The sequence below is a fragment of the Protomyctophum parallelum genome (assembly GCF_964188405.1).
Source record: "Protomyctophum parallelum genome assembly, chromosome: 5".
Taxonomy (NCBI): Eukaryota; Metazoa; Chordata; class Actinopteri; order Myctophiformes; family Myctophidae; genus Protomyctophum; species Protomyctophum parallelum.
This window is the reverse complement of record NC_139702.1, coordinates 30032226-30047171: the sequence shown is the minus strand read 5'-3', so window position 1 is coordinate 30047171 and position 14946 is coordinate 30032226. Positions and strand designations below refer to the sequence as shown.

At 43.6% G+C, this 14946-nt stretch overlaps 1 protein-coding gene across 2 annotated transcripts in view; it reads right to left on the bottom strand.

Moving 5' to 3' along the window:
• trip10b (thyroid hormone receptor interactor 10b) overlaps positions 1-14170 on the bottom strand; it is a 40702-nt gene extending 26532 nt beyond the window's left edge. For both annotated transcript variants that reach the window (XM_083764746.1, XM_083764747.1), the window contains exon 1: positions 13943-14170. In XM_083764746.1, coding sequence (XP_083620872.1) covers positions 13943-13966 — 24 coding nt within the window. In that variant the 5' untranslated portion in view covers positions 13967-14170. The remainder of the gene's footprint in view (positions 1-13942) is intronic.
• Between the last annotated feature and the right edge of the window lie 776 nt (positions 14171-14946).

The window sequence follows — 14946 nt, the reverse complement described above, 5'->3', positions numbered from 1 at the left end:
TTGATCGCCCCCCTCCCCCCATCAAACACAAGTGTTTGGTCAAACCATGTGACTTCCATTGGAAAAGCATTGAGGCGGCCATGAAACACAGACGGAACACAGAATGTTCGTTTGATATGTGTATATGAGGCCTCAGAAAACAAGCCCACAGGAAGCAACTAATAAAGTAAACCTATAGCCAATCCACAAGCACACAACACGTTGTGTGATGCAATGCATTGTGAGCTTATAGATCTGCCGTTTTCAAAACAAATACTTGGGAAAAAATAATTAAAGGGATTGTGACATTTAAAACACATTTTTGTAGATTTTTTGGCTTTTTTGGCTTTTCTTGACATCAATGTCACCAAAAAAAACGAAGTTTGAACATTCAGTGTATTCTCTGCTTTCTGGACTTTTGTGAATAATTATGCAAAAATGTCTCATCTGGTTGGACGGCAGGCATATACGTAGATCCCTGCTAAACCTCCGCCCCCTCCCCTCTGCTCCCTGCCTACCCTCTCTTCTCCGCCCCTCTCCTCTCCGCTTCCTCATTGTGACCGCGACTTTGTTTCTTTGTAATACTTACTAATAATGGCTTCTAGAGAAAAATCAATCTGCTCTGTTGTTGGCTGTGTCAATCAACACAAGTCCTTACACTGGATACCAACTGGCCTAGATGACTCTTATTTTTGACCGTGACGTTCCTACCAAGTTGTCAAATAAGCGCATCTTGGGTTGACAGGAAAGGGGGAATTACCGACATCTACAGGCTAAAAGAATGTGTTTTTCCATGCCTTCTCAGGATGCAGATTAGACATACACAAAAACTCCTGGTGAGAAATACTGGAGTGGAGTTGAGTGTTCAAACTTTTTAGACACGTTTGAAGGACCATGGCCAAGACTTTTAATGTTGTTAAAATTATGTTATAAATAATGTCATAATACCTTTAATATATTTTTTAAAACTAAGAAAAAACATCGCATGGATGCACCGGGACATATCCTCAGTGTTGTATCCCAAGGTCATCTGGGTTTCAGGTCTCTCGAACATCATACACCTCACTCAGGCGACCCAGCCGGGTTGATCAAGTCCAGACTTACGTCCCAGTAGCTACCCTCAGTCCCATTTAGGGAAAGACCAAGGCCACACACTCCGTTGGAACTACTCCAGAACTACTCTGCCAGGGCTGGGAAGTACGCTTCTGGTGCATGGAAGGACTAGGCTCTGTGGGTTGACCTCTGTCCGGGCCCCTCCTACGTCTCACCAGGTCCACTCCTGCCCTCACCAGGCCCAGGACCTGTGCGCAGCACCAGAGTCCCAGCACCAAACACTTCATTCAGGGGTGGTGGATTCCTAAGCCGCAATGGCTCGGCAGACCCCACCTGAGCAGCAAGGTGGTGCTGCAGGCTCCGCTTGCGGCCTGAGTGGCCCTCCTAAAGGCCTCACAGAGAGTTTTGGGGCTTCCTTCACACGGAGGACACAGGCTGTGATGTTAAACTTAAACATCACAAATGTGGTTTGGGGGTCCCCGACTCCCTGGTACAAAATATTTACAGATGAGGGTCAGTGGACTATAGGGAATACATATTAATGTGGAGGGGTCCAAACTACCAATACTTACAAGCAACGTTACAGAAAAACAAGCCCAAAGTCGATTATAATAAGCAGACATGGCAACACTGACACAGTTATAGCGCAATCCTCTGAAGGGGAAAAGCTAAATGCAGATATCGTCCCCCAACACAGTTAGCAATGTCCTGGATAACAGAGGTAGAATGGAGGCAAGATGAGATAGGACATTAATTTGAGCTTTTCAGTGCCAAAGGTAGTACAAGACAAGTAAAGGAGGAAACTGTGAATTATTAGACATTTAGCAGACGCTCTTATCCAGAATGACTCACAATAGAGTGCTGAAGTCCTGAGACATGCAGTGACGTCACTCACGCCACCCCTTGGGTTACAGAAGTATTTTTTTTTCTATTGATGCCATAGGGTTATCTTGGCACCATTGCGTCATATAAGTCAAGAACTGTGTTCCAAAAAGTAAACAAATCAGCCCTGCGATTGTCATTTATGACATCGAGTTACATTTGATAACGTCTGTGTTTGATTTTTTTTTTTGTATGAATTCATACTTTTTCACCGTCAATTGATGCTTCATATCCATATGTGTGTTTAATTTTGGAAGACAGTTCTTATACAGTAACACCCAGAGGGCTTGTTTCCATTGTGGTCCTGTGTTCTATTCATCAAGACATTTTTGCGACTTTTTCTATGAAATCGTACATTTCCCGTCACTCAAACTCCCCATACATGCAGGGAATGCCCCCATAATGCCCATATATGGTGCCCAGGTCTCGTGACATCATCACGGAGATCCCTGATGTCAAGGTAAATGTGACCTGCCGTCGCAAGTATACCCATATATGGAGTTCCCTGATGTCATCAATATTGGCCAGCAACTCTACAGCCGACCTCAAACCTCAAACCATTAGATCTCCAAACCATATATGGATATATGTCAGAACTCAGAACCTGTTCTGACTTTCCATATGTTGATCCTTCCCCATCCATGCTTCCTCTTCGATGTCTCCCTTTTGACTGATACAGTACCTGTCCATTTCAAACTCTAGACGGTCACGGGCCTGCCCCAAAGTTATAAGTGCAGTCGCGCCCAGCAGCCAGCGAAAATTAAGGCCCGGCCCTCATCAAACCCTGTACACCCAAGAGAATGTCCCAGCTAGTAGCTACCACCCTTAGATCTCCATATATGGAGCTGACCTGTTCTGACATTCCATACAGAATTCATTCCATGTTGATCTGACCCCCCATGCCAAAGCGCCAGCACTCACCCAGCAGTCTGCACCTGACTTCACCCTTAGGCGTCTTACTGGTAATTATTGTGTTTGGTGTGGTGTGGGTGATCATGGCCCGTTTGGGGTTAAAACACAACACAACAAACGCAACATTACATGATATACAAAAAACACACCTGTGTGAACTGAGCGGTGCAACTATACGTACTGTACTCATACTGTACTCTGTGCTATTGTTGGACTCATAATGTACTTGTACTGTACTCTGAGTCTGTAAGTCGTACTGTACTCTGTATGCTGTACTGTACTCTGTGCTATTGTTGGCCTCGTACTCATACATACAGACACATGAAGTTACAAGTTAGTCATTGAAGCACTGTGCAAGGCCTCATACTCATACATAGGGACAGACCGACAGACGATTCGACAAAGCTAGTTATTGGAGCGCTTGCACCTTGAAGACCTTAACAGGAGCCCTCGTACAAGGTTTCTTTGACTATGCATCCACCTCTTGGTACTAGAGACCGACCGATATGGATTTGTGTGGCCGATCCGATAACCGATACGATAGAGGGGGACAATCACCGATAACCGATATGCCACCGATATAGTGTGCCGATATGATAATGATTATGCAATGGTACAGTCACAGTGACAGTAGTAAGGAGTCTAAGGACAGCTGCTTTCTTAAACCAATGTCTTTATTCAAGACTTTTTTTCAACTTATTCAGTCAAGTGAGTGAGTAGAGTAGTGACAGACAAACAAAATAACAAATATCAGTCCAGCACCATTGGCATCACTTTGCCACAATCAAAAATAAACACTGTAGCAGCTATTACTGTGTACCATTGGCAATGGCATCACTTTTCCACATACATCCATAAACAAAAATAATAATAAATAGTAGCAGCTAGCTAGTACTGTAACAGTGTCAGACTCAGTATAAATTGTTGCTGACATTTCAATAAAATTTAAGTAAAATAAATAAAATGGCTGCACCAGTACTGTGCACTCAAATGGCACTGTTCAGTATTAACTTAAGTCAATTTCTGACTTTCTTTTTAAATAAAATAAAGTGCTGTCAGTCAGTGTCTACTCTACTATCAGATGACTAATACTTCCAGTCAATTAGGGGCAGGTTGTAAAACAGGAAGCATAGCTTCTCTGCATTTGCACCAAGCAGTCTGCTCCTCTTGTCCTCATAGATGTTCCCTATTGTGCTAAAAACCCTCTCGCTGGGGACAGAGGTGGGCGGAGGAGTCAGGAACTTCCGGGCCAATGGAGACAGCTGCGGATAGCGATTACTGTTGCACTTCCACCATTGAAGAGGGTCACCTGAAGTGAAGATAATAAAAATATATATAAGATAAGATTACTTTTTCTGCATACGGGTATATAAAACAAGAATGATGTTCATTCTGTGGGGGGTCAGGGCAGGGGCTCTAGTCTGTATTAACAAACCTGTTTTCCGATCCAGAATTGGCTCTTTCCAAAACCGCTCCAGTTCCTCAAGCAGACCTTCTCCTGGCTCCTCTGGCTCCTCTGCATGTTGGCTCAGCAGCATGTCGTCATACAGGCCGTCTAACAGACGCTGACTCCGAGACGGGCCCTCCCTGATGGTGGATGCTGTGTTGGTAGTCGTGGGTGCAGTGCTGCTGCTTGTGTCTGCGGAGGAGCTTACAACTGTGCTGGTGGATGCAGTGCTGCTGCTTGCTTCGGTGGAATGGCTTGCTGCAGTGCTTGGTCTGGTTGTCTCTTCCTGGAGCCACATTTTGGCCCTATCTGTTGTTGTGTTTGACAGAGGGCGTTGCTTGTAGCGAGGATCCAATATGCAGGCCAAAAGCACCTCTCTTATTTTCTCCATGTTTGCAAATCTCCTGTTCAAGCTGTCCAGCATTTCCTTTCTGAAGGTTTGTATTCCCCTTGTGTCTTCTCCAAGTGTCTCCAGGTAGGTACGTAGTACTCGAACTGTGGGTATGATGCATGAGATGGAAGCATCTTCTGCGCTCATCTGCTTTGTGATGTCTTCTATAGGAGTCAAGGTCTTGATGAGTTTGCCCACTATGTTCCACTCATTAGCATCTGGGCATGTAATTTGCCCATGATCCGCAGCATACAGTGTGAGCGCTGGTTTCTGCTCCAGCATTCTACAGAGCATGGTCAAGGCCGAATTCCATCTTGTTGGTGTTGCCTGAAGGATGGCATGAGCAGGGACACCAACCTGATTCTGGATTACTTCAAGCCTCTGTTTAGCAAGGATGGAGTGGTTGAAGTGTGTGGCACACCTCTTCAGCTTAGCAATGACATCACCTATAACTCTCTGTGATCCAATAGCATCCTGTACTACCAGTTGGAGTGTGTGGGCACAACAGCTGAGATCTGGCTTCTCCATTACTCGCATCGCTTTCACCACGTTGGCACCACTGTCACGTAGAACCATCATCACACGCTTGGGGTCAATATCCCACCCCTGCAGCATCTCCAGAAACAGGTCACTTATGTATTGGGCAGTGTGGGATCCTGTCATCGCTTTCACATTAAGTATGACTTGTACTCTTTCCCACTCGTTGGTAATAAAATGGGCGGTCAAACTCATCAGTGCCTCGGTGGCCCCTGACCAGCAGTCTGTTGTGAATGCTATGTGTTCTCCAGCCTTTTCAACAGAGAGACGCTCTTTGATTTTTCCCACCACTTGACCATGCACTTCATGCAGCTTCTCTGTGCGGTAAAACTTCTCAGTTTTGATGTTGTACCTCGGCTCTATAGCAGCTACAAACCTTTTAAAGCCAACACCTTCCACCATGTTGTATGGCTGTATGTCTGTGGCGATCATCTCCATCAACAATTTGTCCAGATGCTTTACTCTTGAATCTCCATGGTTCCATTTTGTTATTTTGTCAATCATAAATGGTAGACTCTGCTGCGATGTTGTATTGGGACTGGGACGCTTTTGTTGTACAGCTGGTTCAGCCAGTCGCTTGGCCTCAATGTGGAGATCATTGTGGACTTTCTCCAGGTGATACCAGAGGTTGCTGGTATTTCTCTGCTTAGCTTGCCCAGACTTGGAACCTCGGTTAACTTGTTCTTGGCAAGTGTTGCAGGTCGCTGTGTCTTCGTTTCCCCCATCTTTGGTGAAATATTTCCACACCACACTTACGACTCTCCTTTTTTCAGCCATCTGTGTGATAAAGAAAAATATATATTTAAGCTAGGCATTTTTAACATTTAATGTGTAAATAAACAACAGTTCAAACATTTTACTGTGATCATATATTTTGCATGCAAGAAATCTGAAAGGTAACAAAGTGGAGTAGAAACTACTTTGTAGAATGTGCTGAATATAGGCATTAATTCATTCCTGTCCATTGATCAGTGTGGGACCTATCCACAACAATGTTGTGACGACAACACACACACACACACACACAAATATTTCAGCTAAAAAGCTGTGCTATATTTCCCTTTATTCTCTACTCCAGGGACTCTTATTTCAATATTATATAATCATGGAATATTATCAATGATAACAATAACGTTGACGTTATTGGTCGCTGTCTAATGTGGAGGAGGAGGAGGTGGTAGGTTTTTTCAGCTAAAAAGCTGCGCTATATTTCCCTTTATTCTCTACTCCAGGGACTCTTATTTAAATATTATATAATCATGGAATATGTTAACAATAACGTTGACGTTATTGGTCGCTGTCTAATGTGGAGGAGGAGGAGGTGGTGTTTTTTTTAGGCATATATTACAGACCAAGCCAAGCCAACATGACGACGCTGAAATAAAACTAAGTTGTGTAGCCCGTCGTCGTATCTTGCGTTCAATCCTTTCAGCATATTTGTATTAAACGGTAACATTCTATGCTTTTTTTGCAAACTGTTAGTATTACATTTGATCAAAGATTAGATACTAGTGTGGCAAGCCTGTAGTGGAGGTGGAGGGGGTGTAACCGTGTAACGTGTTCAGCCGCGTTTATATTTTAGGCACCACGTTGCTTCACAAACAGACCATGGCATTGGGCATTGGGTCGTGTGTTTGTGCTGGGCTGTTTTAATTTTTTTGCTGCTTAACATGAACTGTACGCTTCATTCTGCTAACGTCACTCATGTTACAGAGACAATCTGCGATGATAATAAAGTTGCCTCGGGTCGGTCCGTCGGGGGACACTTTTAAGATGAAAGTATCAATGAAATGCGCGGCCAATATTTGTTCCAATGATGTTAACAGTTACTTATTTCATGAACCAAGTCATGATTACTAGATTGAACTTACCGCTGCATGTAGAAACTTATCTCCAAAGCTGGTCCGGTTCACTTGTTGGAGTTTGTTGTTGACTGACTCAGCATGAGGAAGAGGGAGGAACTGAATTGTGAGCTGACTGCTCAGAGCTCGGCGCGCTCTGCTGGGCAAAACATATCACTGCACCAGTAGTAGTCTATTTCACCAGCAACGTGCTTTAATTCATATCGGGTATATCTGCGAGAAATTCACCGATACGATCCAATCGGCCAGGCCCATATATGGTCATATCGGCGGCCGATATATCGGCCGGCCGATTATCGGTCGGTCTCTACTTGGTACCACAGCACCTCAAAGGCCCTCAAAACAAGGCTCCAGACCTCCCAAAACAAACTGGTCAGGCTCCTACTTGGCCTCACCCCCCGAACCCACCTCACCCCTGGCCACTTTGACAGGCTGGGATGGCTTAGGGTCGTCGACAGAGTACAGCATCTTGCAATGGGTCTGGTCCACAAGATTCGATACACCACCAAGATACCCATGTACCTGTCTAAATACTTCCTTAATGTAAACGAAGTCCACACCCACAACACCAGAGGGAGTGCAACAAACCATGTACAACCCAGATTCGGCACAAACAAGGGACTAAATTATTTTCGCTCCTATGCCACCAAAATGTGGAACGCCCTACCAACAGTCATTAAGACATGTGAATCCCTTGACTCCTTCAAAACCGCTCTCAAAGGGCACCTACGGATGGCTGCAATTCGAAACTGGCCTCTGTAAAATCTGAATCCCCCCCACCCCATTTCCCCTCACTGTATATTGTATCTTTTCCCTTTTTTGCTTCCCATATGATGAATTCCTGTTCTGTTCTTTAGCTACATAGAAATGTCTATTTGTATGTCTCTAAATGTTTGTATGTCTTTAAATGTTTTGATGAATTGAACAATGTGGACCCTGTTGTAAACAAGTGTAATGCTTAATTGGGTCGTCCACTCACAGTTGACAGTCTTTGTATTGAGTTTGTGTTTAAAATGTACTGTAAATTCTACAAACTGTTAATAAATATTTCAATCAATCAATCAATTGCACCGCTCAAAAATCCACAATAAAACTGCTACATTTCATCGTTCATGTCAAAAAACATTTCCAAAAATAGTGGGAAATAGCAGTTCTACAAGCTCAAAATGTGTTAGACTATTCAGGATTTGTTTTTGTATAAACTAAAGTCGTATAGTATACTGCAAGTCTAGAAGGTTAAAGCCAAAGAGGAATGTTTTATTCATAATGTTCAATGACAAGACATTTTAGTGACAATTAATCACCAAGTAAAAAAATCATAATTGTGACAACTCCAACAGTCCCCTAACAGTTAGTTACCTAATACTGCATATACACACACACAACTTTTTATTGCTACACCTCACCAGCGTATGACTATGAGTGTGCGCACCCACCAGTGTTGCCAGATTTTGCGAGAGAAATAACAAAAATCAGGTATGAAAACAAGCCCAAAAGAAGCAACTATTCTACTAAGCTTACAAAGCGTTGCCAAACTTGCCATGCGACGCTTGTAGATAAGATCTGCCATTTTCAACAACAAAAACAATCTTGGAGGGAAACAATACCAACAATATTTACAAGCAACTTAAGAGAAAAACAAGCCCAAAGTCGCTTATAATAAGCAGATATGGCAACACTGAGTGACACCCGCCCGTGTGTATATTTGAAAGAGCACGTTCAGGAATGAGATAATCATTAGCTCACTAGTAGACCCCGCCCTATGACGGACGGACAGGCCCAAGGGCCTCTGCAAAAGGACCTGGAACCAGTAATACAGGTCCCACCCCTCACTGTGATGGTGCACAGTCTGCACACACACACAGGGGACACCAGCAGTGCAGCTTACAATTTAAGCATTTAGCAGACGCTCTTACTTACCCAGAGCAACTTAAAATAATAAGCAAGGTAAACACACACATCAAAAGGCAGAGAGACAGTGTCAGTGCCTCAGTAAACTAGGACAACAGCAGGTAAACCAGGAACCTAGCATCAGCCTAAACAAATACTGTCAAAATAATAGTGTGTATACTGTATAGTGTATACATTGACTATAACTATAGTCTATGTACTTCTTTACAGTGCAGAGAAGCACAGATCCTGGTCAGACTCTTGATTAGCCCCTAATGGTGTAATGACTGACATCGAGGCAGTGCCACTACCTTAACCACATCTAGCATGAGATCACCACGTAATTCTGCACAGCGCCAGCGCAACATCATCACGTCTTTATTCATACTGAATGCTGAACCCAGCCATATAGACAAAGTTACAATCAATCATACAGAACAGATACAACTATAGAGGGTATGCGCATGCTTAAAGTGAATGGCACATCGAGTGGCAAATCGAGTGGCAAAGCAACATGCAAAGTGAGTTTAACATTGTTTAATGCAATCAAATAGGACTTTTCTGTATGGGCTGTCGAGGCCAGAAAGTAGTTTTTTGCCACTCAGTAGGCATTCCTGCATAACTTCCTGGTTTGATGATGATGTCACGCGCATACCCTCTATACTAGATTAGATAAGTGAAAGTAGCCATAAAATAATCCTCATATATCACAGAGACAGTCCTCAGACCACTGGGATAGTACTGAAACTTAGCACAGTCATATCTCCATGGGTAGAGGACAATTTTCTACTATTATCCACATAACCTTATCACATTCTCTCTCTTTTTTTTATGTATGACATTGAGGATTTAAGTGACAACTCACAACCCCAGCCAGTGCCTGAGCACATTCTTCACTATAAGTTACGTAAGTAAGCCCCTATACACTCTGTCGGGTCTGCCCTGTATGACAGAGTAGTCTGTCATATGACTAATGGTGAAAATAGCTGATCTACAAGCTCACAATGTGTAGTGACTCTGAGATACAGTGCATTTTAAACAAATTCCACCTATGACAACATGCCTAAAAATAGGAACACCAGACTGAAAGTTAAAGGTGCCACCAGTACTCATGTCCTGCCCCACTCTGAGTGGGCCTTGTGTTTTAGGCCAGAACTGGAGGAAGGTTTACTCAAGACTCTCTCAAGACTGACTCGTTGGTTCACACTAAGGCGCGATTCATGATACTCCTATTTTAGAGCCGAATAAAAGTCGGTTCGGCTCTGTAGAGCCTACAATCCTACGTCATTTGAGGTTCGGGGGGGGGTACCGTCCTAAAGGCGGCTCTTCGGTGCTACTGAAAATTTCTGACGAGCCGAAATCATTCCGGCACTACAGTGCCGAAACAGCGATTGGAAGCTCTGACAATGAGCAGCACATAAAGCTTATGTCCAGCCTCATAAAGCTTATGTCCAGGCTTCCAGTCTCCCCTTCACCTTTGTAGTCGTGACTGTAAAATAAATAAGTCTGCCTGGAAACCGAATTAGTTAAAGCCTATACCTAGCTTTGCTGGTAAACTTTGTCCATGTAAAAGGACCCCCAAATCTATATTGTAATTCTGCTTTGTGATTGGCTGAAAGTTGTGTCATCTTCTGCTGTGATTGGCTGAAAGTGTCATTGGCCAGTGATTGGCTGAATTCTGGGCCTCTTCTCTTCCCTACTAGCGCGAATTGGCCACTGAGAGGAAGGGAGGGAGTTATACAAGCTGCTATTTTTGAGTGGTTCAGCCACTCCACTCCAGCAGTGTGTGTGTCCCCTCCCTATGTCTGTTTAGGATACCAACTTCACACTGTGCACAGTTGCATGATGGGAAGCTGAGTTTTTAATGTAACAGTGCAGTACAGACTATACGGTGTAGGGGTGACAACGGCTGCAGATGCAATTGCAGTTGTTGTCACTGTTGCGCAGCCTAACACACACATGCCAGGGAGGAGGGCTTGTATAGTACAGCACCACTCAGTTCAGACGGGTCTGATTTTTAATGGTAGCCCATTTTGCTGGCAACACCCTGGAACCCCTCCAAGGACCCCTGGTCGTCCCCAGACCACACTAAGTACCAGTGATGTAGGCAGTACTGCAGTATTAGAAATTCAAAAAGGTATAGATATTTTCAAATATCTTTTTGTGAACACTGAGATAGCTTGCGATAGTGGAATTACCCTTCCAGTCTGAAGAGCAGACGACAGCTTCCTGTTCGCTACTTTTACGGGGTGGCATAAATGACAGACATGCAGCATTTCGATTGTGGAAGAATAGATAGTGACCGACTGTCCTCAGAGACTATAGGTCTCTGCTTATTTTCTACTCTTATGGTCGGGCGGGCTACACTGGGGACGGAATTGGCGTGAATTGCTCCACTCCAGTCGCAAAGTTCGTGGGAGTCTGCAACGGCACGCTGCCACTATAATCAATGGAACCCGGTAGAACAGGGCTTGAGCCGTCCAAAAACAGTGGCGAAAACCCTTTCCGCAGTATCGTTTCCAATAAGTATAGGTACTGTATCAGAACCGAGCTACAGATGATTAACTTAGGATAGGTTCGTAAAAAGGGGTGAAACTACCGCTTACAAAGCTTATGAAGTCAGCCAGAAGCAGTACTGCGCATGCGGACGAGGTTGCCTGGACACAATTTGTATTTAAGCCTGATTTAAGCAGTTGCTTCAACCCCATCTTAAATTTGTACGTGCAAGTATATCATATGTAGCTCGGTTCTGATATGTTTACTTTTCGGAAACGATACTGCGAAAAGGGTTAGCCACTGGATTTTCTAGCAATGCAGGGATATCCTGGCATGGAACCTCTTCTCAGAGCTAAAGCGTAGATATGAGGTTCCAAACGGAGCCATCAGCCACCGTTCTGATCCTCCCGCGATACGGTTCCGTTCCATCCCTAGTGCAGCCTGGCCCCGAGTCTACTCAAGGGTTAAGGTCATTACACACTGGTGAATTGGCGACGCAATTTATTCGTGCGAATAATTAGCATTTTTTTTTAAACCAATTGAAGTCAATGCAAGCTTCCACATCAGTGGCGAATGTGCGAAAATGCGACAGTTTTCGCTCTTTATTTGTTCGCTCTGGTGTCGAATTTTGCAGAGATTCGCAGGCGAACTGCAACACAGATCAGATTCAAATCAGAACTCTCCATTAACCCCGTTGTGCTGTGTGTCACCCTAACCATTAACTTCACAAACAAACACTATGCCTAAATCTAACCTTAAACCCTAACCTTACAAACATGCCTAAACCTAACCTTAACCCTAAACTTAGAAACACTATGCCTAACCCTAACCTCACAGAAACTATACCCAACTCAAAACCACGTCCACCTGAAAGACCGGTGAGAGGTCAGCTATACCTGCCTGATGCTTGTTGTGTGTGTGTACTGGACTGTGTCATTTATGTAATGCTTGTTGACACATGTAATGCTGTGATTGCATATAAGTAGTGGGTGTGTTGGAAATATTTGAATGTGTACTGTGGTTGATCTTAACATTTTCCTTATATAAATATTTATTTTACCAGGCCAGCATTGCAAATAAGAATTTGTTCTTAATGACTGGCATGGTTAAATAAAAGGCTAAAAGCGATACAGTATTTTGCTGTTCTCCAACTTAAATTCACAACAGTCATCATAGCAGCAGTCACGGGTCATAGTTGGATTCATAATAGAGTTCACGGCAGTTGTGTTTTGATTTAAACAACTTGACAGCAAAGCTCAGCTCACACATGGCGGCACACAAGGACGGAAAGCAGAAGTGAAAACAACACTGTCTGTTTCCAAGGTGTCTTAAAACCATAATCTCAGAGATGTGTAGTCAAGTGTATATTATTGAACCCCAATCATCACTTTGGGATTGACGAATCTGCTGCATTGGGCCTACTGTGTAGAATACAAACAAGAACACAAAACATGATACCGGTAACAGATGATCATTACATGTTGCCATAATGTGCACATGGCCAGATGCACATATGTCATCCTTTCCTACATTTAAACTGATTTAATTTACCGTAAATAGCAGATCTAATAGCAGATATAGAAGCTCAGTGTAGATCACAATGCCTCACATATGTGGTGCATTGTGGCAATGGTCTTTCCTGTCCATCCTGTCAGTAGTAATGTGAATGCACACCGAATCTCTATAGCTCTGGTCCATATCTCTAATCATGCCTTCAGGCATTAGAGCTATTGACCAGAGCTAAGAATCTCCCAAATTGTATTATTTGGCCCTGTCAGTTAGGGAAAAACTGCCCAAAAGATGTCGAGTTTCACTTTGTCAATGGCAGATTATTTACTGCATCTTCTCACAACTGAAGACATGGGACCATATCAGGCCCAAAACAACAACAGACAGAAGTGCTGACAACAAGCCACAGAACTGCTGACAAGTTGACCACAAGCCACATAGGTTCTCTTTAGAGTCTTGAAGAGGTGGGAGAGATTTGGACAATAATTGCAGTCATAAGAACAGTTTGAATTAATTCAGCACACCTATAAGTGTGAGAACTACACTAGGAGTAGGTTCACATTGTAAAAATCTGTGTTATCCAATGTAACTATAGAGTGTAAGTGGAAACCAAATAGCCTACTTACTATCTAAGTTACGTAGACAGTGAGCATTCTTCTCTTATGAGAAAGAAAGGTATGCAGCAAAAGGAATTGCGAAACGCTTCTGGCTATAAACTTTACCGATGGAATTCTCTCTTTTCACAGGATTGCTCAACAACTCAAACCTGGGCGGCGTACTGGGCAACAATTTAGAGACAATACAATGTCTGGAAAACAATAGCTGGATGTCGTATTGTTTAGGGATGTTGAGTTGATGGTATGTTGATGGAAACAAGCCCACAAACAGCCGAGCCAACTGATAATCCAATCCCAAAGGCAGCGGTTGATTCTGCAAGAACAAGTTATGTCAGCAGCTATAGACAGTCAGCTTAACAAAACTTACCCAAAGGTCTGCCCCCCAGTCCATGTTGTCCAAAAGTTGTCAGGTTATAACCTTAATAAAAAGAACTGCTTCTTCAATTGACTGTATCTTAAATCAAACAAACTTTCTGCAAGAAGACGCTTCAGCTAACTAACTTTAATGAGTCCCGTTTAGAATGCGGACATGGCGGTAGGATAGGAAATGTTTGGAGGAAGTGTACGCCTCTCTCTCTCGCTGGCACCGCTCCCCTCTTGTTTCTCCAAGAGAAAGAAAATATGTTCACTCGCTCTTTTCCTCCTGAAACAAGTTTGGGTCCCAGGAGGAGGTGGCGAGGGTGGGGGCGGGGGGGGGGGGGGGGGGGCGGGTTAGAGGGAGGGGGGAGGCTAGGGAGGGGGAGGCTTGGGGGAGGCTTGGGGGAGGGAGGAGAGGAGGAGAGAGATACGGTGGGAAATGGGACTATGCCGGCGGCATTGTCAGTCTTAAAGCAGCAGTACAAGGCTAGCCTATGTATATGCAGGAGTCACAGCTGCACTTTACACTCAAGTTAAATTAGAAATTAATGATTTTCTTTGGATAGGAGTCTCCCTCTCCCTCACCAACTCTTTATTAAACAGAAAATGCATCTTCAGGTCAGGATGCAGATTGGATCTATGTGGAATTCTAAGTGATGACAGAAGAAATGAGCAGGGCAGACACAATTGGAACTGGATCACTAGAGGGTATGCACGTGACATCATCATCAAACCTGGAAGTTATGCAGGAATGCCTACTGAGTGGCTACAAACTACTTTCCGGCCTTGACATTTCTGGATACATACAAACAGAAAAGGCATATCTAATTGCATTAAACGACATTAAACAATGTTAAACTCACTTTGCCACTCGATTTGCCATTTACTTTATGAATGCGCATACCCTCCTCTATACCAAATGAAGATGGTAAATTTATACTCTCTCCTGATTGGCTGAAATTGTTACCTACCTGAAGTGATAATAATTTTTTGAGTGGTGCCAATCAACCGCTC